Source organism: Nannospalax galili, unplaced genomic scaffold (assembly GCF_000622305.1).
Source record: "Nannospalax galili isolate Female #2095 unplaced genomic scaffold, S.galili_v1.0 scaffold135, whole genome shotgun sequence".
In the NCBI taxonomy this organism is placed as follows: domain Eukaryota; kingdom Metazoa; phylum Chordata; class Mammalia; order Rodentia; family Spalacidae; genus Nannospalax; species Nannospalax galili.
The window spans coordinates 4,414,711-4,440,947 of record NW_008338998.1 but is presented as its reverse complement, the minus strand read 5'-3'; the positions used below and the strand labels follow the sequence as shown (position 1 = coordinate 4,440,947).

The 26,237-nt window shown below is 39.1% G+C and overlaps 1 protein-coding gene across 1 annotated transcript in view; it reads left to right on the top strand.

Moving 5' to 3' along the window:
- Thsd7b (thrombospondin type 1 domain containing 7B) overlaps nt 1-26,237 on the top strand; it is a 571,555-nt gene that overhangs the window by 422,750 nt on the left and 122,568 nt on the right. The window contains exon 14 of the mRNA XM_029563816.1: nt 8,666-8,671. Coding sequence (XP_029419676.1) covers nt 8,666-8,671 — 6 coding nt within the window. The remainder of the gene's footprint in view (nt 1-8,665; nt 8,672-26,237) is intronic.

Here is a 26,237-nt window from a genome sequence, read left to right as displayed (position 1 = left end):
AGAGCTTTCTACAGTCAACTATGGCATTAAGGTCTGATACTGGGCTGATGACACTATCCTGGTGAAGATCCCTTTCTGTGTCCCTTTGTTGAACAAAAAGTAAGTTTTAAGAAAGTAGTGACAGAGAACAGAGGCGAAAGGCAAGTGCCCAAGTGTGGAGCGGTTTGTGTGAGGTTCAGTTCTTTGGCACTTGAAACCCAGCAAGCAGCACTCTCACTTAATGAAAATTTTATGAACGCTTTCATTCATATCTTATGTTCTGCACTAGAGTTTTTAAGCAATAAAACCACATGGAAGTTCATGTAATTATACCTGTAATTATCTAATAATCGCCACAATTAACCAACAGTTCCCTTGGGAGGATACAACTGACCAGTTTACATCTGCATTCGGTATTTTTAGGTGCAATTATTTCTGCCTGTAATTTTTTCACACCTGCAGTTAATTGCAAAGCCTAGAGGTGAAGTTCAGACAAAGGCACCTACGTGACCATTTCCTTCCACTCAGACCCAGGTGAGTTCCTCCACCTCCTAGCGCCTTTACTAAGTCATTGGTGGCTTAAATTCCTTGTAAACTGTGTTGCTGGTATGACATGGAGATTTGGGGTGAGCTACAATACTCTTCTCTCACAATACCACCTCATGCTGTCTTAGAAGAGAGTTTAGACGAAGTGTAGGGCTCACAACCAGAGATGTTTAGAGTTCTATAAAATAGACAGAGAATTTGACAGAGCAGAGTGATATGAAGCATTCATTATAATTATATTTTTGAAGTTGGCTATTACATAAGTGAGGTATACAGATGCACCAAGTTAATTGTATAGTACTGATAACACAGTAGGTGTTCAGTGCATGTTTGGTGAATGAATGAACAATACTGGCAGTTGCCCTAGGGCCATCTTGAATCTGAGTCTTGGGATGTCAGTAAAGCTGAGGATAACATGCATTCTGTTGCGCATATGAATGAAGTACATTCCTCTAAATACATGACGCTATTACTGCTGTGGCCCTAAAAGAAAAATCCTTCAATCTTTTGTAGTACTAAGCATTGAAGAAATTGAAGATACTCTAATTATAGAAAAGGAAAACCTTTTAGATTAAAGGAAAGAAAAACTATTCTAGATTATTTTATTTCTATGGAGTTTTATAATTTACTAAACTCCTATGAAACACAGTTAATTTAGATTTAATTTTATGAAATCACAGCCCTTGGGGAAAAGTTAACATCTTCAAGATAAGACTTCCTTATTAGACGGTGTAAGATGTTAGATGATTTTCTATAAGCTATTAAACTGCCTGGTTATGGAATGGAGAGAAAATACACTGTGTCCCTCAGACTTAAGTTTGTCATATAGAATGTAGCTGACCTTCTTATATTTCTGTTTTTCTTTCCTGTTTTGTCTCTGTTGGTTTTTTATTTATTTATTTTTACTTTATGCATATAAGTGTTTTGTGTGCATGTATGTAGATGCACCATGTACATGAAATGCCTTCAGAGGCAGAAAGAGGGCATCAGATCCCCTGGAAGGTTGTTAGTTGCCATGTAGGTGCTGAGAACCAAACATAGATCCTCTTGAAGAGCAGCCAGGGCTCTTAGCTACTGAGCCATATTTCCAGCCTCTTTTATTTATTTCTTGCCTCTGTTTTTATATGTAGGGGTTTCTTATCATACTTTAAAAAAATAGTATTTAGTATTACATAATTGAAATAAATTTATAAGCTAGATAACAAATGATATTACAGATAGAGAGGTCATTAGGAAGGACATGTGTTTCACATGAAAAGTGGTAAATATATAACTATAAATCTATATCTTGCTATATACATATGCAATCGACAATATATAATATACAAACCATACAGTAGTATTCATATATAAATTCATAATGATTCAGATAGGTATATTTAAGTAACATGATTTATTTGCACTGTATCTAAGAAGTATTGGAGTAGACAAAATGTAATGCATTTCTCTTCAATTGAAAAATTGTCTAGGTGTAGCTGATTTACTACTGCTGACTTGTTTCTGCAGTATTAAGAAGTGCTAAGAATGCCAGTTCAGGTGACTCTTATATGTAGGAACGTTAGCCCAACCTCTTCAGAAATCAATATGAAAATTCCTCAAAACACTAGAAGTAGATTTACTGTATGACCCCGCTATACCACTCCTGGGTATTTCCCCGAAGGGACTCCAAGTCCACATATCACAGAGATACTCCCACAACCATGTTTATTTTATTGCCTGACTAGTCACAACAACTAAGTTATGGAACCAACATAGATGTCCAACAATGGAGTAATGGGTAAGAAAAAAATGTATATGCACACAATGGAATTTTTCAGCCATTAAAGAAGAACAAAATGTCATTTGAAAGAAAATGGATGCAATTTCAGACCTTCATATTAAACAAATGAAGCCAGTCTCAGAGAGAGAAATACTGTATTCTTTCTCTCTTTTGTGGCTCCTAATAAGAATGCCCCATTTCTCTGTGACATCTTTCCAGAATCTCCCAAGAACAGCTAGAATTGGAGTGAGGCCTGTTATTTCCACACTAGTTACATCTGTTCTCTTCTGTAGTTACATAAACGATCACTTCATCTCCACATTGCTAGCTTGTCCCAAAAGTACCTAAACGCGGTAACTTCATTACTCACCCTCATCTCAAAGCCATGCATTGTATTCCCATATCCATTCTCCTGTATGCAAGAGATGGCCAAACAATTTTGGAAAACTGATTGCCGTTGTTCTTGCTCCATTGTTCGCCTGTTTGTTTTAGATCTTCCACTTTACAGAAGACTTCTTTAATGGCCAGGTCCACTGTCTATTCCAAAGCCATACGTGGAAAGTTTCTATACATAGCTCTCTGCAAAGAAGGAAGTAATTTTCCCTTTGTAAATTGTCATGTCTTCAAAGGGCCACAGTCTGGGAGACTGAGCCTGTGCTGCTGGTCTTTCCAGGGTGAGGTTTCAATAAGTTGTGCATGATTAAAGCACTCTGGGAGCCAGCCATTTGCCTGTGACAGTGTCGTTTGTTCGCCTGCTTGGTCATTCCCTCTGTGACTACATGGAAGCACAGTAAAGACTGAACAATGGATCAGTGACATCCTTGAGAGATTTCCCTTTCCAGTGTCAATTTTATTTATCTACCATCTAAAAGAAAAGAAAATGAAATGCCTATACATGTGTGCACACTTGTGCATGGACCCTCCCCACATACACACACACACACATATTAATGGTATTGGGGAAAACATAATTATGTCCTAATTTTGCTTTTCCATTGCTTGAACCACTGATTATTTCCCTGATCCTGTCAGTCCTCCTTTTCCCTGTGATCTGGATTTATTCCTCTAAAAGAAAAGAAAATGAAATGCCTATACATGTGTGCGCACTTGTGCATGGACCCTCCCCACATACACACACACACACATATTAATGGTATTGGGGAAAACATAATTATGTCCTAATTTTGCTTTTCCATTGCTTGAACCACTGATTATTTCCCTGATCCTGTCAGTCCTCCTTTTCCTTGTGATCTGGATTTATTCCTCCACTTCTTATGCTGTACCATCAAAAACAAATAGTCACATCTTTCTCTGTCTTCTTAGCTGTTTATGAAGGATTTAAGAGGAGTAATAAGAATTAGGGTCCTAACCACTGTGCTTCTATTTTTAGAGTTGCTCGTGGATGTTGCGTCCTGTAGAGCAATCCCTTTTATGTGACTGTGAGCATAGGAGAACCTTTATGACCAACTAGAAGCTGCACTAAGAAAATGACACTGGTGAGATTTCCAGGCAATGTGTTTTGTTCATCACCTGGTGTCTGAGGAGGCACAGAACACAGGAACCCTAAGGAAGGAGAAGGAGAACTTGAGCTGTGTCTGTCATTCAGCTTTTCTGTACCTACTGTGCTGACAGCTGTCCTTTAAATACAAAATAGTCTTAAATTTAAATTATGAGGTTTTATATAACTCATTAAAATATAGAAACATAGACATATCTGAGTAGCAAGTCTATAATTCTTATCTCTGTGTGAAGTTCTAAGTTAGGATTCAGAACCCAAGGGCTTTTGTATAAAAACCATAAAATACACTATTTCAAGTAGTAGCATATCAAAGTAACAATGATGATTAGAGTGTCCTTATTTTGTCATTAAAATATAAAATTTCCCAAGAATAAACAGGTATATTTACTTCCTCCATCTCCTGGAACCATAATTTGGTTTACCTGTTGGTGTGTTCCTTAATCTATTCATTAAAATTTTTCCTCTTGTTATTATAAGATAGGTTTCAAATATTCTTTAGTATTTTATGATATTTGGTGCTTTAAGATTTTGATGCAAATACATGAGAGTTCTATGCGTTCATACATACTTGATGAGATTTCATTATCTGTGGCAGGGCAGAGGAGTGTGTGCTACACTGATCCTGAAAGGGGGACATGTTCATATCTTCTACTGAGGCACCTCAGTTGCCATTTGTATTAGCTGTAAATGATATTTAATTTCATGTGATGAACAAATCCGATTTCATGAAAATGGATTGCATGCCCCATCCCTATTTCTTTGTGTAATGACCCATGTAATGTAATATAGCCTCAATCTATCTTCTTACCACATCTTCTCATTCTGTAGCCACAGTCCTTACTTAAGATATTATATTAAGTTCTTCCTGTATAAAGACCTAGTTATTCATGGGATAAACAATTATTTATTATATCCTAGGTGCCATTTTCTCAAGACAGTCAAAATGCTAATGAAGCTTATATTCTAGTGAAGGAAATTGATTGCAAAGAAATACATATGTGTGAGTGTGTGTGTGTGTGTGAGTGTGTGTGTGAGTGTGTGTGTGTGTTGGTGTTATTTGCTGATAATGAAGGATAATGTGAATAAAAATTAAATTGGGTTGCAGGATAGAATGATCAGGGAACGTTTCTCTGAAACAGAGCTAGGATAGGCCATGAAGAAATATTCTGTGGTGGCCTATGGACAGAGTGCTGTGGACAGAGGGGAGGAAAATCAGACAGGCATACACTTATAGGTCAGGAGCCCAAGCAAGGATGGTGCGGCTAGAGTGGGAAAAGAGTGCAGCAGGGAGCATCCTTCGAGCAGAGCTTCTTAAACTTTTTCCATTCATGACATTTCCCCTACCAATTTTTACATGACTCTGGGTAGGTAAGTCTATAAAATAGGAATACAAATAAAATGTTTACTGATAATAAACCATAAAGAAACATTTCATTTTTGAGACAGGATCTCCCTGTAGCCCCAACTGGCCTGGAACTCACTCTGTAGACCAGACTGGCCTCGAGTTCACAGAGATCCACCTGCCTCTGCCTCCCAAGTGCTGGGAGTAAAGGTATGCACCACTGCTCCCAGCTTAAAGAAACTTATTTTAAAATAACTATTTGGTATACATACTACTAGTTACAAATTTACATACTAATAAGATGGATGTGCTTTCTTACACATAAAGAATTAAATCTTGGCTGAATATTGAATTATGCAGGATACACAGCATCTTCAGTGTTTTCCAGAGTTTATATATATTTGACTCCATAATTGTTAATGCTGAGAATTATCCTTTACCTAAATTCATAGTATAAGATAGCAAAAGTATGTTTAGGGCTGTTTCAGAAGTGTTTAGAAATTCTGTCCTAAACCCCAGACAAAATTTATTTAGTGATTGCTAATGAAATTCAAGTCAGCAGTTTTTAAAATAAAATGTTTTACAACCTAAAGAGATCCTAATTTGTTACGTGCTAAGGAATAGTGGTAGGAAAATAATGAAAGTCTTTATTTTCCATAATTAACCGCCATATTTCTATTAGAGCATGAACTTTTCATGTACAGCAGCATCACTGCAATTCAAAGCAAACAGTAGTCTCAAATCTGAGCTGGGGCAGTGTTTCTCAGTGTCATGTGAGGTGATGGTGTATGTAGTGCCAAGTGTGTGTGTTGCCTATTCATAACCAAGGCTGCAGTGATGTCAAGGATGCAATATGGGCAAGAGCTGCCAGAAACACCTATGATTCAGTACACATTTGTACACATTTTTAAAAAATGTTTTATTATTTTTTATTTTATGTGTATGAGTATATTGCCTGCATGTATATAAGTGCACCTGTGCCATGCATTGCCCATGGAGGTCAGAAGAGAGTTTCAGATTCCCCTTGAACTGGATTTACAGACAGTTGTTAGCTACCAGGTGGGTGCTGGGAATTGAACCCGGTTCTCTGCAAGAACAGCCAGTACTCTTAACCGCTGAACCATCTCTCCAGACCCTTCAGTACACATATTATTTTGAATTCATTTTTACCACTGTGCATTCAGAAACCTTTTACTATTGTCACATTTTCTCAGCCCTCATATTCAATTATGTGATCTCATGGGGTCATGGCAACAGCTTAAGAATCTAAGCTCTAGAAGCATAAAACCAATAGAATAAAAGAGGATTTAATTGACTTATGTGGTTGAGAGACTAGATAGTCCCACCATGACCACCTTCAGACTGGGGAGATGGAAAAATCAGCAGCTACTCGGTCCAAGAAGCTGGAAACCTCAGGACAAGAGAAGCCCTAGTGTGAGGCTGAAGGCCTGGAGGCTGCCTGGAGAGTCACTGGTGCCAGTCCGGGTTGAAAGTCCAGGAAGGTGGACACTGATGTGCCCAGGTGATGGCAGAAGATGTGCATGTTCCAAAAAATTGTAGTTGCTCTCTGTGGCAGGTCTCTTCCCTCCATTCTTGTCCCATCTGAGCTCCCAGCCTATTAGAAGTGACCCATGTTCATGGTGGCCTTCCCCCTCAGTTTGCTTTCCTAGGTGCCAGTTGTCTATAGAAATGTCATCACACCCTGAGAAGTGTGCATTACTGATTTCCCAATTCAATCACGTTTACAATCATGTGCAAGTATCACAGGATCTGGAGATAATTCCAAAGAAATAAAAGATCTGCAAAAAAGCAGGAGTGGGATGGAAGGCTTGGCTCAGCATTGAAGAGCAATGACTGTTCTTGCAGAGGACCTGGGTTTGGGTCCCAGCACCCACATGGTGGCTAACAACCACCTATAACTCCAGTTCCAGGGGATCCAACACCCTCTTCTGACCTCCTTGAGCATTAGATGCACATAGTGCACTTACATACAGGCAAAACACTCATACACATAAAAATAAGTAATAAATAAATAAAAATGTTTAAAAAGTAAAGAAAAATAGGAGTGACATGAAAAAGTATGTTGAAGTCTCCATAGCCAGTGTTCTAAGTTCCAACTGATAGGCAGCCATTGCCAGGATTTCATAGCAATGTTTAGGTAGCAAATAAGTCATTTCCACAAACATGGTACTAATGTTCAATAAAATAATTGTGTGAACATTGTTCACTGTTCATTGTTCATTCAACTCTGAGTTCATTATGTCTACATACATCATGAGGCAGACATTTCTGTCAGGAATTCTCCTGAGTTTCTTAATATTAAGAAACTCATTTTTAATGTTCCACACTTCTGTATAAAGTCAATGATATTCTTCTGATTAGCTTGTATAATGTATAACTCTAAAATGACCTATTTTAATAATATTTATGCAATAATAGTAACAAGTGTGGCCACCTGCTAAGTTTGTAGAGCAATGTTTTCTCATTACAAAGTATCATGATTTATAGGTTGCAATGATGATGGGTTGATTCAAAAGTAATTAGAATCCTCAGGGCTGGAGAGATGGCTCAGTGGTTAAGAGCAATGGCTGCTATTGCAGAGGACCCAGGTTCAGTTCCCAGCACCCATGTGGTGGCTAGCAACCATTTGAAACTCCAGTTCCACAGGATCCAATGCCTTCTTCTGACCTCCACAGGCACATGGGTGTCATGCAAATGCCACAGAGGTCAGAAGAGGGCTTCAAATTCCCCTGAAACTGGAGTTAAGGACAATTCATAGCTGCCATGTGGGTGCTGGGAATTGAACCTGGGTCCTCTGAAAGAGCAGTTGGTGCTCTTAACTGCTGAGCCATCTCTCCAGTCCCCATCTATAAATTTTGAAATATCAGATATCAGTTATATATTGAGAACATAGCGCTGAAAAGAATGATTTCAGACCTGCTCTGTCCGGGACCACACAGTCTAGGTTTAGAGGTGACAGTATTTAAAGTGTCACTCATGTAAATTCATATTAAAGTTTTGATAAGAGTAAGGTGGAAAGGAAGGCACATGGAAATAGGGGAGGACTCATCGGAGCAAGTGTCATGGATCTCCAGTCTATGTTAGTCCGGTCAGCATGTGGGATAAGTACAAAAATAACAATTCTTACACCATTTTGAAAATTGATTAGCTGTGACTACAGCACCTTCTGAAGGAGTTTGTGTTAAGCCTCAGAGCTTCACTGTGTCTTAGGCCTGTAACCTTAGAGTCATCTCTGAGAACCAAAGAACAGCTTGAGCCACTCAGCTGTCTCAGGTCTGCATGTACTCGATCCCCATGCCACATGTTTGAGGCCCACCTAGAGGATTGCTTCAGTTGAGGATGGGGAGGGAAGCATTCAAATTCTAGCTCAAATGTACCCATCAATTTTCAGTGCCCAGGGAAAAGGACTTTTTACTTTTTGCAGTTTTATGTTGTAATAGAAGCTCAACTAATGCGTCTATAATTTTCTTTCTCTTTTGCTAACACGGACTCTACAAAGGCTCAGGTTGGTGCTGCCATCTGTTCTGATCTTTACTGTTGTCATTGAGTGAAAAGACGCTTTGATGGTTTTCCTTCACAAATTAGCTTTTTTTTTTTCCCTTTATAAATTCTGATCAAAACATTGTTCACATATGGAAGAAAAAAGATCATCCCACTGAAGAGCCAGTTCCTTATATGCTGCTGTTGAATGAATTCTTTTGCTGCAGTAGAATAACTGTTTCATAAAGCCAAATTGTCATACTTGGTTTATTCATGATAGAAAGAAAACAGTGCTCTGGGCTTTCCCAACCAGCACAGCAACCCAGTCTCTGAAAAGATTTTTGATGTTGAATCTGCTCTGTATTTTCAGAGTGTTCTAGATGACATTCTCGATGCGTGATCAGCATAACTCCAAAAGGTGTTTAGGAATTCTACACATAGATCCATACTTATTCTCTAGGATCACCAAATATCAGCTTTCACACTCAGAAAATTCATGGTCTGTGTATCTGCCTTGTCTCTCTCTTGTTTTCAATCTCACATTCTCTGGTTTTTTAATAGCCATTAATCTAGTTCCAAGATTATATCAATATCTCATATAAATCTCAAGTTCTTTACTTTTATAGTTTGAATAAATCCACATGCTATTTCAGTCCACCCTGATTCTTGTTTGAAATACCATTGGTCATATATGGATAAAAACATCAGTAATGCTTTTAGAGACTACAAACATTGTAGGCTGGAATGATTTTATGATGCCTTAGGGGCCAGGAGCTAAGTGCAGCTAAAGTGAGTTTATCAGTCACAGGAGAATCCATTTTTCCCTCACATTCAGAGTTTTACAAGGATTAAAAGGGTGGAAATAAAATGAGTTGGTAGTTCTGATGCACAGGGAGGGTATAGGATGTGCCTTTCCAGACCCACAGTGCCTTTTGCTGATTGGTAGCCATATGGTAGAATTTCAGATCCAAGAAATATGTGATCACATACCTTCTAATATGCCTAAGGTTCATCTAAATACTTGGTTTGGCTTTTTCTGGTGTTATGATATATGAAAATCATCACAGTTCTTGGAATTGGTTTCCATTTCATGCTCTGGGCATGTAAAACCAGATTACAATAAAGATAGGTTTGCTTGAATTACAGATATATTTCATGTTCTTATGCTTCGCCTCTAAGATTGTTGTAAATATTGATCAAGATAGATACTTATAATCCTATAGGAAATGTTTTCCATGTTTACAAATAATGTTCAACTGTGTACCACGCTGCACAAAACATGCAATGTAATGGATTATCTTAGCTTCATGACCCAAAAGGTTTCACTGTGGTGACTTCAAGTCATTGTTAAAGTTGAAGACAGTCGGAGGACATTCTCCTATTCATGACTTATTCCTTCTGAATAATCAAAACTTCATCTCACTTATCAGAATATCTTATTTTTATTTAATTTTAAACTAAAAGGGATCACATTTGAAAATGTCTCTCAAACTGAATAACACCATATAAAAATGAAGAAACTAAGTCTACTATAGTTTATTCTGTCCTGTATAAATATAAAGAGAAGGGGTTCAACATATAAGATATTGTGAGTAGGATGGCTGTAACTGCCCAGCTCTTCAACATTAGAGTAGCACCAGCTATAGACAGTGCATAAGCAAATAAGCAGGGCTACAGCTCACTGAAACCTGATTGAAAGAAATAAGCAATGTCAGTGAAATGGCAGGATAAAGACCTTCTTCTCTTGCATAAAAACAACAAGAACCTGGCAAAATTAATCATCATCAAGTTTCTTAGAGTTCTGAAAAATTAGTTGAAGGTTTGAAGCAATCCTGGATCATTTATTTGGGGGAGAAAAAAACAGCAACTATATCTCAATAGAAGCAGAAAGCTATGGTCTGTTTAAACTTACCCTATTTCCCTGTGCCCAGCCCAGCTCTAAGAGAGCCTTGACCTTGAAGAAACTGCTCGACTGTGGCTAACCACGAAGAGGCACAACAGCCACAGCAAAGCCCCTATTGGAATCCACTGGAGAGGGTGGAACAGAGCTGGAGCCCCTTCAAATCCTATCCTTGAAAAGCTGTTATTATTTGGACTGACAGAGGCTCCTTGGGAGACCCCACTCACCAGCAAATGCTTGACCTGACTTTTAACCTGCTTTTTCAGTGGAGACATTAGTGTAGAACAATCAGAGAAAGTATTTAACTTTCACTTATGATTGTAGCTAACAGTTCCAGTTAAGGATAACAAAATTTGTAAACAGAATGTCAGCAAAATGAAATAGTCCAGGGTTTTTGACAAATTCTGAGAGATTCATGAGAACTAAAAGACCATGTGTACACATACTCTAGGCTGTGAGACACTCTGGAAAACCTGACAAAAAACTGAACTCTCATCTTGGGCTTATCTGGAGGCTTTGCACATAGAAAATAAAAAGAAAAGAAGACAGAAAATTGCCTGGAGTGGACTGGCAAGATGGATCAGCTGGTAAAGGTGCTTGCCACGCAAACCTGGTAACCTGTATTTGATTTCTGGGACCCATAAAAAGGTGGAAGGAAGACAACTGTCTCTACAAAGTTGTCTCCCCATGCACTCTATAGCATGCACACCCTCACACAGAGACATCTTATACACACAGATACACATGCACACAATTAGAAATAAATAAAAGTAGGGGGCTGGAGAGATGAATCAACAGTTAAGAGCACTGGTTGCTCTTGCAGAGGACCCAGCTTTGATTTTCAGCACCCACATGGCAGCTAGTAACCATCCTAACTCCAGTCCCAGGGAATCGATGCCCTCTTCTGACCTCTGTGGGCATTGCACAACACCAGTGCGTGTGTGTGTGTGTGTGTGTGTGTGTGTGTGTGTGTGTGTGTGTGTATATGGAAGCAATGCACTCATACACATAAAAGCTTTTTAAATATTTTTTTAAAAAGTAAAATTGCCTGACTGAATGTGGAATATGAGCACCAAAATATACATAAACCCCACAAGCAAAGACATATAAACTTACTGATTTCAGGCATTAAAAGAAACTTAAGTCAGATCATAGACTAGAGATATAATTAAATATGATAAAGACAAGCCTTGGAAGGTAGCTCAGCTGGTACAGTACTTGCTTACCACGAAGCCTTGGGTTCTGTCCCCAGCACTTCACTAACTGTGCATGGCAGCCCATGCCTATAATCCCAGCACTTAGGAAAAGGAGGCAGGAAGATCAAGAATTCAAGGTCTTGGACTACATGATGGGTTTCAGGCCAGCCTGGGCTACATGAGACCCTATCTCTAAAAATAATAAAATAAAATATAGGATAGTGAATTAGTTCAAAAAAGACTATCATATAATAACAATAGAATTGCAATAGTAACAAATGTTGAAAAGAAACAGTTACCACATCGTGTCATTTAAATGGCTAGAAAGTTGTGAGGTATGCAAAGAAAGTGCAGTTGAGATGTTAGACTTCACTAGACAAATACTTTACAGCAACTATTTCAAGAATGATCCAAGAGCTAAAAGAAAACATGTTTAAGGGGCTAGTGTGTGGAAATAATGTCAGATCAATAGAGAATATTCTTGGCCTGAATGGAAACTATTTTAAAAACTGCATATGTTCTGGGTAGAAAAAAGTACAAAAAAATGAAGTTTTCACCAGAGGATATGGGGGTGATTTGCACAGGCAGAAAGGAAGATGTGTTAAATTGGAGGACATCAGTGTGGAAGGCATCTGGTCTGAGGAACAGACAGAAGGGGGGGAAACCTCAGAAATCTCAGGGACTCTGTCAGGCATTGGCTCATACACAGAGTCCCAGGAGGGGGGGGGAAAGAGGAAAGAGAGAGGAAGAGAGCGTATTTAAAGAAATAAGACCCCAAACTTCCTAAATTTTAGGAAAAACCTTACACATCCAAATGCTCAAGAAATTCTATGTAAGATAAACTCTGAGAGTTCCATACCCCTCTGCCCCAACTGCATTAAAAGTTGTGAAAGGCAAACAGGATGTTGAAGCAGTGGAAGAAAAGTGAACTTCGGTGCAGGACCAGCAGCTCAGTTCTTTCCAGAACAGAGGCCAGAGGCAGTTGGAAAATATTTAGAATCCAAGTCAACCAAGAAGTCTATATCCAGAAATTACATTTTCCAAAATGAAGAAATTAAGAAAATCTCACATAATAGAAAGCTGAGAGAATTCTGACTGACACGACACCTACTAAGTCCTCCAGAAAGTCCTTCTGGCTAAAATAGACAGACAAGACATTGAATGGTTTATGCCAAGAAAATTAAGGGCCACAGCTAAAGGTCCTGTGTACACAACAAGAACAAGCCACGCGGGGTGAGTAAATGCATGTTTTTCTCACCTGCACATTCTCCAGCAAAGACTCATGTTAGGACATATAATAGTCTCAATTAATTGAAAATAACTGAATTATACAAACTATGGAGGGAAACAGCAGTCAAAACATCATGAAAAAGGACTGAATTGAAGGACCTCTACTGAAAAACGTCATAACTGCAGCAATCAAGTCTGGGTTAGACTAACCTCAGCCAGACCTACAGCTCAATAGGATAGAAGTGAAACTTCTAGAAACAGACCATTGCATTTGTGATGTTTGTTTTTGATGAAGACTTTTCAATGTTGATGTAACTAATTGATACAAATTCAGTGAGTTAAACAACATATGTTTATTATTTTACAGGTAAGGAGGTAAAAAAAGTCTAAAGACAAGATGAGGGGATGGCTTCCTCAGTACCCCCAGGAGACGCAATTCCTTCTACAGTCTAACGTTGAGGCTGCCACCATTGGCAGCATGCCCCTCTGATCTCTGCTTTATTTTCACACCCTTCTCCTGTATCTGACTTTTCTGTGTTGCTCTTAGAAGGATCCTTGTCTATATATCTAGCCCACCTGGGTAATGCAGGATTATCTCACTATCTCATAAAATCCCCAATTTAGGGAATGTGCACATGTCTCAGTGGGTAAGTGCACTTGCTATACAAGCATAGGATCCTGAGTTCAAATCACGAGCACCCACATAAAAAGTTAGGTGTGGCCACACACTTCTGTCACCCCAGTGTTGTTGGGGGGCAGAGATTGGAGGATCCCTGAGACTTGCTGGCTGCTAGCCTAACTTCAGGTTCAGAGAGAAACCCTGTCTGAGAGGAGTAAGACAGAGAGGGATAGAACAGGACATTTGACAGCCTCCACTGTCTTCTGCAGTCATGAGCTCAGACACAGCCACATGTACATGGATGCATCCACCACATATCCACCACAAACACACACACACACACACACACACACACACACACACACACACACACACACACACATACATGCACAGAAAAAATCCTCAGTTAACCTACAATCTGTCTTCTTATGTAAGCAGCATTGCCAGCTTCTTGGGACTAGATGCAGGTATCTTCGTGGGGCTATTATTCATCCTGACAAAAATACCAAGACCAATGACTGAAGAAATGTGTCTCTTCACAGTAAATGGTGCATTGGCGAGTACATAGCCACATTCAAAAAGTAAATTTGAACCATTTACTCATATCATGTATAAAAGTAAGTTAAAATGAGTCAAATACTAAAATATAAGGGAAACCACATAAAATACTTTGAAGCAAACCTGAGTACCCATCTTTATTATTTAGGATTAGGCAGTGGACGCTAAAACTCAAATCCTCAGAGAGAAAAGAGATAGATTGGATTTGATCAACACTGAAGGTTGGCAAATCAAAAACACTGTCATGAAGGAGTGAAGACACTCAACAAAATGGGAAAACAGACTTTCAAATCATGTATCTGATAAGGCTCTATTATCGAGAATATATAAAGAACTCCTACAATTCAACAATAAATCCAGTTAATAAATGGGTGCAAGATTGAATATACCTTTCTCCAAGATATCCCTTGGAGAAAATATACAAATTGTCAACAAGCTCATGGAATAAAAGTGAAAGCCTGTGAGAGGATGACTAAGATGACTCTGCTAAAGCAGGCAGACAGTAACAAGCACTGGAAAGGCTGTGGCCCATTATAATCTTAATGCATTACCAGTGAAGCGTAAATGTTTCAGCCATTTTTGAACACTGGCAGTTCTTTTCTAAAGTAAACAGCATTTCCATGTGACTAGCCATTCTATGCCTATGCATGTAACCCCAGAAGTTGGTAGAAAACTGGATTGTGTTTGTTCATAGAAGCCTAGCCATAAAAAGCAAAGGGTAGACATGACCCAAATGCCCAATCTGAAAATCAGGAAAGTACCACATCCAGCCATGCAGCTGAGTAACATTCAGCCACAAGCAATAGTGTGGACTATATTCATGCTGCAACGTGGATGAGCCTTGTAAACAGACTGAGTGAAAGGAGTACTATGCAAAGGCCACATACTGTATGCTTCTGTTTATATGAAATGTGCAAAAGTAAACAAATCCATAGAGCAGAGGAAGATTGGGAAGAGGCGAATGGGCAGACGGCTAATGAGGCCAGTTTTTCTCTTGGTGGTGAGGAACGCTCCTGAAATGACAGGTAGTGTTTTTGGTTTCACAACTGTTTATTTATTTTTAAAACACTGAATTTTGTACTTTTAAAAAAACATTTTATGAAGTGGGTTGTATCCAATTTTTTGTGAAAAAGAAGTGACAACCCAAATTTGGTCCATGGGACATGTTGCTAATGCCTTTACAAAAGAAAATGGTTCAGGCTTCCTTATTTATCCAGTGTCAAGGAAATTCTAAGTCTCACAGACTAAAGCATCCTGAAATGTCTGCTGAGCTGATGCAGAAGCAATCAAGAAAATTCAACAGATCCAGCTTGAAGTGTTGGAAAAGTATGATCCAGAGCTGCTATCAGAGATTTATCTTTACTCATGAATCACCATTATGTTCTCTGTGGCATCTTTCTTTGTATTCATCAGTGTTGTTTACCTTGCATATAAAGTAAGTTACCCATAATAGTTAGCTGATTTTAATTAAGTCTTTTGGCATAGAAACATTGCACACTTAGAGAAAGACTGAAAGTTTACTTGACTATGGAGCTGTAACTCCTTCTTGTCTCTTTATGAGAAAGAGTAATGCTGTTTTGGGTGACAGATTGTTTCTGGCTCAGCTGTGACTCTAAGCCATTCTTGGTCTTGGCCTTTTATCAGGTGCTGTGGAGGGTGTGAACGCATAAAATTTTAAGGCCTGTCTTTAATCTCTTTCTGTTGCTTCTCCCAGGCTTTAAGGATGCAGTGTTAGCAAGTATTTAAAGTTTATTAGATTAGGCTACATGGGAGTTCAGGTGTATTTTTGATGAAGAAAATGAGGCTGATTTGCAGCCCCAAAATTCCTTTACCTGCTTGTCTTAATGTTACTAAAAACAAATATTACTTAAAACAGTGAACTCTTTTAGATTCTCAAGCTCATATGTCACTGTTGTACTTCTCTTGAAAATGATAACTATTACTGGCAGGTTGTGAAGAGAAAAACTAGGCCCCAGGAGTCCCATAAGTGGGTTGCCTGAAAATCAATGGCAGAACCTGGAACACAGCCCCTTCCTTCCTCACAGCTGATGTAAGAGATCACTTCACCCATCTCTGAGATAAGCCACCCCCAGAAAGAATTGCATTTAATAGGACCCAACCAAGGAATTCAATACTGAAGGATAGGAATCCGATATGAACATACTACTTTATGCTTCCTATCACCTAAAAATACCCTGAAGATATCATTTCATCAATCAGAAGCAGTGTGTTTCCTGCTAAGGCCTAATATTTTAACAGACACCCCTGCGTCAAATGTTTGCCAGCTTAGATCTGGAACCATCAAGGAATCTATACTCCTAGAAGTTGGTCCACATGTGTTTACCACGAATGTCAGAAGTTTAGCTCATTCCAGATGCTATGTGCAATCTAAGAGCGGTGTGAAACGCAGTTGCAATCTTCTAGAACAAGTTGTTACTGTGAGCCTGGCCTCTTTAAGTCACACATGGTAAATGCTGAGTATTATTGTCTGGAGTAGAATGGAATGAAGGTCAATCCTTTTAGAAGCTTCTGTTTTCTTAACTAAGCTAAGATATCCCCATTGTGATAGGGAAGTAGAGTAATATTTTTCAATCACCATCATCAGTATTCAGATAAATCAGAAGTGAATAAATTAGTGAATTTTGAATTCACATAAATGTAGGAAATATAAGAAAGACAACGGGTTCATTTGGATTTCAACTTTCTAGAAGCATGTGAACCTAGAGATCAGATTTTATCTATAAACAGTCAGATGTGAAATTATGCCAAATGCTGAAATTCTTACAAAATTAGTAAGAGAAGGGCAGACAGTTTAGCTTCAGGTGATAACACAATCAGTCTGACCTAGGGAAATTTCCAGGAAGAGAGTATTTCTGCAATCCTGTATTCATTCAGTGTGTCAAAGTACACCCACTGAGCACACATCATAACCCAGGTGCACACAATTGTTTCTGTGTAATTCTTCCTTTTTTTAAAGGGTGGGCCAAAGTTTGTGTTTTTGTTTCAGAAAATATGATTTCCAAAGTTTTTAGTTTACAAATCACTATCTGCTGGTTGCATGTAAATGTGTGAGATTATTTTAACTTCTTATAAGCGAAACTTGTAGAAACCACTTTTGTGAGAGAGTGGGTGGACTGACCATTTTGAATCACCCCTTAAAGCTTGCATTACTTGCTTCTGATACAAGAAGTTTCACTTACTGCATGTTGCCTCTACCATGTCATCGGCTATTTCCCTTTGCTCTGGCAAGTAAGATTGCTAGCCTAGAAGCCAAGTACAGGCCGGCTTTAGACTGCCACTTCTTGCTCAGCAATACTCTGCTTCTATTTCATGAACAGGCGGAGGTCTGCTTCAGCCTCTATCGCCCCATTACTGGCTGCCTCAGAGAAAGAATGTTTGGAACAAAATGCTGTTTATTCCATAAAGCTGAAGCTTTCAATTAGTCATTAACAAGTGTGTTGGACTGATGGAACTAGAGTGGAAATCAGAGTCAAGACCCCAGTTTCTCAGTATAGGAGTGAATGGCAGGAATTCCATTATCCAATCAATCCTGCATCTCATTCCCACGACGGTCAGGCTGTGTTGTCCTTGCTTGTAAACCACCACTTCTGAGTCTACCTTCCACTTTAACTTTGCCCTGGATGGATGAAGGTCACTGTGAGAGGATGTATACTTCAGGTTCATGTTTTTAAAAGTCATTCTGTACTGTGCCTGGCCTTATCCTCTAAATCTTAGAACATGCAGCCCTCTTATGCTTGGGTGCTTCTCTACAGAAGAGCAGGATGATCTCACTACAGTCTGTTTGTGTGCATGCATGCATGTGTAGGGACTTGTAATAGTTACCCTCTATGCAAACTTTATTTTTAGGAATATTTTATAATTATTTTAATTTTTATATTTTTTCCAAATCTACAAGTTCATTTTCTGGAATGGTGCAGTAATTTCTTTCTTTGCTTCCCACTACTCTTACAGCCATTTCATTTAAAAGTTAGCCAAGTTTTGACACTAGAGAGATGGCTCAACACTTAAGAGCACTGGTTGCTCTTGCAGAGAACCCAGGTTCAGTTCCCAGCACCCACATGGTGGCTAACAACCTTCTGTAACTTCAGATCCAGGGGATCCAATGACTTCTTCTGGCCTCCACAGACATTGCACACATCTGTTGCACTTATATACATGCTGGCAAAATACTAGTGCATATAAAACTTTTTAAAAATAAATATCAATTTTTTAATTAGATAAGTTTGGAACCATGTACAGACTGGGATTTTTCTTTTTACTTTTTAAAAAGTTATTCTTTCTAGACAAAATAAAGGAAATTTTTGTGGTTTCATCTTACGCTGTCTTTTACTTTCTGATAGACTATAGATCAGCAGTGTCTAAGAACTTTGGCGCATTTCATAGCAGGAAAGCTTTGTTTGTTGCAGTGATTGATAGACTGTAGACTAGTAGGCCAGGCCCCTACGGAATGATGAGAAAAGTGTGAAAAGGCTTTTCTTGCCAATTAGGGGCTTTCTTTTTAGACTTGGTCCTATAATTCAAGTCATACTGAGTTTTGGACTTGTTACTGAGAATGGTAGTAAGTTCTGAGAAAATCTACCAAGACCCAGGTTGCTTTCAGGTCACACCTGGTATGGGATTCATCTCAGGTAAGCAGGCATCAAACAAAGGAAGAAGCTAGCATGTTATAAGAAAGTTTTCTTGGCAAGTTCCCAAGAACCACTTCTCCTCTTCCGGGGAGCAGTATCTCCTGGAATCTGGAACACTTAGGAAGTGATGCTTTTCCTTTCCCTCAGAACACTGTTGGTCGTAAACAGCAAACTCAAATGCGCCCCTCAGTTCTAGAATACATTAATCTTATATGATTCCAAAAAGTCACACTGGTGTTCTTTATCTTTCATTTTCCCTCCTGCATCTTGCAGTTTCTTCCTCCTGGTTGTGTGTTAGAAGCTTTTTGAGATGGATTGAAAACAGTGATTGCGATACTCATTAATCTTCAGCCACCCTCATGCTGAGACCGCTCCAGTTCCTCCTTCCTCAGCTTCCTCCCAATCTCCCATCTCCTTCACATTCAAGAGGACTTACTCTTCCCTGTGTTTGGAATATACCCTACTATGAATATTGGAAGTCTTAGCGGCCCCCACTGTATACAGATAGAATCCTTCCTCGTGTTTTTCCTGTTTCCTCACCCCACTTCATCCCCTACGTTTCATGACCTCTGTGAACCACTCATGAGAATTACATTTAGATTTCTGTTAAATGGGATGGTATGTTTATGGTAGTACAGAGACCAGAAGAGAGTGTTCGATCTCTTGCAGCTGGAGTTACGGGTTTTTTTGTAAGTCACCCAATGCAGGTGCTGGGAACCAAACTTGGGTCCTCTGTTAAGCCCCCAGTCTCTGTTTTCTATTGCCACAGGAAAAAAAAATTGCTTTCATTGGATTTCTGGCTATAATATTATAGGACACAGGCTTACTATCTATACCTACTTATCTACTTTTCTGTTTATCACCTCTCATATCTATCACCAATCTATTTTTCATCTGTCATGTATCTATCATTTCTTTTTTATGTGTATGAGTGTATTGTCTGCATAAATATAAGTGCACCCATTTTGTGCAAGGCCCACAGAAACCAGAAGGCATTGTATCACCTGGAACTGGAGTTACTGACGGTTGTTAGCCACCATGTGGATGCTAGGAATGGAAACTGGGTCCTCTGCAAGAGCAGTCAATGCTCTTAACCACTGAGTCATCTCTCCAGCCCCTGTCTCTATAATTTCTATCCATCATCTACCTATCAACTACCATCTATCTTCCCTCTATCATTTCTATGCATCAGTTTTTCTGTCATCTGCTATCACCTACCTAATCATCTATCCATCCATTCATCTATCCATCATCCATTCCTGCACTAAATTACTGATAGTATTCCATGTACTATAAACTCCTTTGGAGCACAAACATCCTCTTTTCAGCATTTTTAAGCATTTCATTGTGGTAAGAGAACCCAATATGAGACCTACACTTTGGACATATTCACATGCTTCACAGACTGTTGTGATCTACAGAGACAACATCATACAGCAGATCTCTAGAACTTACCTTGCATATCTGAAATTTTATGCTCATTCGTTAGCGTTTTTCCATCTCCACAGGCCCATCCTCTGATATCTACCATTATGTTCTTTGTTTCTGTAAATCTGTCTTAGACACCTGCCTGGTACAAGTAGAATCATGCAGTATTTGTCCTCCTGTGATTGACTTATCTCATAATGTCCTTTAGGTTTGTTCATGACCTCTTTTCTATTCTTTTTCTGAAGTATTATGAATTGAGCTCTTCCAGTATTTTCTGGAACTATCCATCACAGCTGGCATGGTGTTGCTTCATTTGAGTTTGAAAGATAACTGCAATCTCTTCTCTGAATATGGGAATGACCACCATGGCTGGAGTCCCTGCATGCTGTGAACAATCTCCACATTCTCTTATGGTTTCAGACCACACAAAGCACATCAGTATGAGACATCTCCCAAGGTACTGGAGAAGGCATTCAGACTCCAAAGCAAGTTTCCTCCTTGTGTTTTATTTGCTGTGATAATCTGATGAGGCCTGGGGTACAGAGTATGAACTTCTTAGTTTAACTTCCCCACATTGCCTGGGTCAATATGCCTCCTCTGCTCTGTGGGATGCATCTGACACTAGGCGTCTGGTCAGTGCTCACATGTGTGTTACCATTGTCTTTTTAGAATATCAGTCACTTTACAGGACTACAAACAATAAGTTATGTTGATGACTGATTACCTCTTACTCTGAATTTCATTTTAAGATCATGATTTATTTTCATATTCACTTAAATCGCATACAATAACAGTCATAATCTGGCATAAGTGAAGATATATTACAGGTGGAATATATACCCCATCTGGAATGCTTGGGATTGTACTGAGGAATTTTTAGATTTTGGAATATTGCATATTCACAAGATGCCTTGTAAATGGAAACTAAATCTACACATGAAAATTCTATGTGTTTATACACATAGAATGAAGGTAATTTTATGTGGTATTTTCGGTGCACTTGTGTTTTAATTGAGATCCATTCTGTGAGATAAGGTTTGACTATTTTAACCTGTAACATCATGTGGATGCTCAAAAAACTTGCAGATTTTGGATATTTCAATTTTTGGATTGTCCTATTAGGGATATTCAAGCTGTATACAGTTTCTAGTTATTTGCCATTTCCAGTAATCTAAACAAGGTCAGCACAATTAGCTGTGATCTTTTAGATGAGAGCATTGTAGTTGCTCTCTGCTCTGTTCTGTAATGAGATGTCATGTGGCATCCTGAAGAAGGCAGGAAGCCTGAAAGAAAGGGAGAGTGTCCATGCATGGCTTCAGATACTGTCGTCTCATTCTCTCATTAAGTAGAACTATGCTAATCATTCATGTTGTTGTCAGGTTTTCTATAATGAAATACTCGAGGGAGGCAAGTATTTTTAGCTATGAGTATTTATAACTGGAAGCCCAAATAGCATGCCACGTTCTTTCAAGGGCCCTTGAGCTGTGTAATTTCATGCAGGGAGTGCATGTCTTTCTAGGTCTGTGTGCTCCTTCTTTGTCCTTATGAAGCAACTGGACTTTAGTCATGAGACTTTCTCCTTAATAACCTAATCTAATCACTTCATAAAGGTTCATCAGAAAACCCAATAGTCAGACTAATTTCAACTCTTAATCCCATTACCATAAGACTTGGGGTCCTGAATTCCTGCATGCCCTCAGAGTGAGCCAGGGACAACCATATTCCAACCATAGCAATACATTTTCCCCTGTGCGTAGTACTGGCCTTGAGGTTGAGGACTCAGTGTTTAAAATATCACCAATGATATTTAGGCCAAAGAGAAGGGGGTAAGTGATATTGGCTAATAGGCAATGTGAGGAAAAGAAAATGACATTTAGAATTTCTCAGCAAAAAAAAAAAAAAAATCTCTCATTATTCCTTTCAGAAGAAAGGCTGTTCTACATAGTATGCCTATTATCAAAATCTAAACAGCAGGGACTAGAGAAACGGATTGGCAGTTAAGAACACTGGTTGCTCTTGCAGAGGACCAGGGTTAGGCTTCCAGCACCCACATGGCAGTTAACCCTCCATAACTCCAGTTTGAGGGTGACCCGATGCCCTCTTCTGACCTCTGCAGGCATTAGCACACACAAGTACACTTTCATGCAGGCAAAACATTCACATGCATAAAAAAAATAAAAAATAAAAGCAGGCCTAGTGGTACATGCCTTTAATCCCAGCACTAATGAGGCAGAGGCAGATGGAGCTCTGTGAAATGGAGGTCGGCCTGGTTACATAATGAGTTCCAGGCCAGCTGGAACTATAGGAAGACCCTGCTTCAGAAAACCTAAAAAAGAATATTAAAAATTAAATAAATTTGGGGGCTGGAGAGATGGCTTAATGGTTAAGAGCACTGACTACTCTTGCAGAGGGCCCGGGTTCAGTTCCCAGCATCCACATGGCAGCTAACAACCAGTTCAAGGGGATCTGACACCTTCTTCTGACCTCCATGGGCATTGCACAACACAAATGCACTTACACACATCCAGGCAATACGCTCATACACATAAAAAATAATAAATAAAAGTATTTTTAATTAAATAATTTTTTAAAAATCTGTACAGTAATGTGATTTTAGGGTATAGTCTCTTTCTTAGTCATTTTCTTCTCTTGTTACATAAAAAGGCAGCAGCAGCTCCCTGTCTCTTTTTACACGGGAATCTTGATTAGGAAAATTCCTAATGAAAGATAAGCTCATTCAAATGCAGAAGAGCTCTCAAATAAAATTAAAATTTTATTACTCACAACAGTGTCACATCATTTGACAAGAGCTGATACTAACATGTCTCAGATTGCATTGTTCATTGAGACTGTAGATGAGGGTGTGAATTCATCCTTAGAGTCTACAGAGCCAAGTTGGAAACCGGGAGACAGAGTATGCAACTACTAAAACTCAGTAATGTATTTATCAGCAGATTTTGTAAATAAAGCTCACTTAGCATTGTGAAGATCATTTTTAGATTTTTTTAGTATCAAAAATGAAAATATATGATGCATACTTAAACCAGCTAGGCATGATGGGAATCTCAGGGCGTTCTGAGGAGGCCTTTGCAGTTGTTATGCATCTAAACAAGCTGGCCTGTGAAAATGTCTTGGAACTGGAGGGCAGCCAGATCTCAGATCTGCATTTGAACTACAACTGAAAATTGCCAACATCTTTGAGTGCTGTTCACTTGACCCAGAATCTTCAGAAAACCTGACTGGAATATTATCCCCTTGAGTGACACCCAGAACAGAATCAGAGGCATAATGACTTTCCTGCAAATACCAATTTTAACACATTTATAGGGGTTTTTTTGTTTTTGTTTTTGGTTTTTTTTTGGGTTTTTTTTTTTTGGTTTTTTTGAGACAGGGTCTCCCTGTAGCCCCAGCTGACCTGGAACTCACATGACGTAGCCCAGGCTGGCCTTGAACTCAGAGATCCACCTGCCTCTGCCTCCTGAGTGCTGGGATTAAAGGCGTGCGCCACCACATCCAGCTTTGGGTTTTCCATTTTAACCCATCTTTTTGACTAAAAGAATTCCAAATGCCCTAAAGACATGTCTGTCCTCATTTCAGTTTTGGAAGATGTTTTTTTAAGAACTCTTCTGACTTCTTGAAATTGTCCAAGGAGCCTTCACACCAAAAGATAAAGAATAAATTACCTATGTAATTTTTTCTATCTAAAGAAACAGGCATCATCTATTCAATAGAAGGCTTCAAAAAATTGGTTTGTGGTTTTCAATTTTAGGAATTTTGAACTGCTGCTGTTCCTTGGTATCCCTGAGGGACTGGTTCCAGAACTCTCTGGAGATACTAAAGTCTGCCGACACTCAGGTACCTTATATGTAAATGGCACAGGAGAAGTGTATTGTCTATGCATTTCCTCCTATATAGTTTATATCTTCTCTAGATTACAAACAATACTTGATACAATGCAAATGAGCAAACAGTTGTTATATTATCTAGTAAATAATGGTAATGGGGGAAACTTTACATCTTCCATACAGATGCAGTATTTTGTTTCAAAAACTTGATATACAATTGGTGGAATCTGTAGCCTGGAGCTACAGATAGACTACTGCCTATCAGCTTCATCCTCATCGCTGAAGAAACAGGCAATGCTGTTAAGGTTGGAATGTGAAATGTTCCCACAGACTCATCCTTAGCTGGTGGCCCTGTTTTGGGAGGTTTTCTACAGCCTTGCTGAAGGAAGTGATTCACAGGGCAGTGGGCCTTGAGGTTTTATGGACCCTACCTAGCTCTGGTTTGCTATTTCATGATTCCTGAGCAGATGCAACCAGCTGTATCTTATGCTTCTAAGCCTCAAGCTGTCCCTGCCACCCTGTCTTCCTGCTATGACTGACTATACCTTCAAATTATAGGCCAAAATAAAATCTTCTTCCCTTAAGTTGTTTGCTGCCAGGTATTTGGTTATAGCAACAAGAAAGCTGTTAAGACAAGCCTCTCTTGGTGCATGGTGAGGAGCTGGAACAAGCTGAATAGGTGGTATTTGTGAAAAACAGCTACCTCAAGTAGAATTCTCCAACATTCACATTCAGGCTCCAGCCCAGCCATTTGCTTCTTCACACTTTAGTTATTTTCAGCTGTGCCTAACCATCATATGAACCTTGTCTAACTCAAATGATTGTGATGATGAAGACTTCAGACAGAATATCTTACACACATGATTATTGTGGTGTCTGTGGTAAGCACAGTCAGAACAGTTGTGCAGTGTGTGGGCCCAGATGCCCCAGGACAGATCTTCAGCACTAAATATGCTACATTCCACACAATCAGATCTAAGTCAGAGTGATGGCACCGGGAAGAAAATTTCTTTGAATAATGTGATACTTTAAAATCAGGTTGAAGAGTAAAAGTTATTATTACTTGAGTCATAAAAGGCCCATAATTTGGGAAGTTAAAGGGAAGGAAACACTCAGGAGTGGGAAAGGGAGAAAGTATGACTAGAAAGGCTAGGAGAGAAATTCTTTAAATTAGGGACTGAAGATCCTAACCCCATCAAAGGCAAATTCCTGCATCCTATATAGTGTTCATTGCAGTGGGACAGGCCCTGGCTCTGACTTGTCATGCTCTCTGGTCTCAAATGGGCCTTTGAACTGATTTCTAAATTCTACTGAGTAGCCAGTGTTCACTGTGAAGGCTTTGGGGCTAAAGAAACCAGTCTGGGTCATCACGGGCCTCTTACTGGAACCAAGGTTTGTTGCAGTGAACGTTTCCTTTCTTCTTTCTTTTCCTTCCTTCGCCCCTCCTTCCTTCCTTTTTTCCTTCCTTCTTTTTCTTTCTGTTTCTGTTCATTACTGGGTGCTGCCTTTGGGTTATTTATTTTAGCCTTTCATCTCTAAGGCTCTAATATGCAATAAAGACATCCATTGAACCCCTCATGAGATCCTGCTTCCAAGTGTATACTGAGGAAGTCAGGCTGCAGCTGGAAAAGCATCTCTGAAAGGTGCTTAATTAAATTGATGCATTGCAGTGAGTGGAGGTTTATTTAATGAATATTAAAATACTGACTCAATGAATGAGTTTATGATATGAATCTGGAACTTGCAAAACTATAAAAACCCAAGTCTCCAGCGAAGAAGTAATAAATAGAACTCATTTCTAGGAGAATGAAATTGTACCTCTCTGAGGATTTAGATTTTTCAGCAGCATATTTAGCATCTATGGCCCTATTAAAAACTGTTATTTTCTCCCTAATTTGTGTCATTTAGAACTGATTTTCATTTAACTTTCCCATGGCTCATTTCTCCTCTGCAGAACATTTTCATATGATTCTCTGATAAAGTTCATGCAGTAACACGTTCCATTATAAAGCTATAATAGTGTAATCAGCACCAACTAAACAACAACATGCAGTAGCCAGAACATAAATGATGACAAGAGAGGAAGTTGGATCCTGTATTCCTGCCTACTGTGGGTATTTGGGGTCCTCTGCATAAGAGTCCTGGCCCGGTGAACAAGGGTTTTCC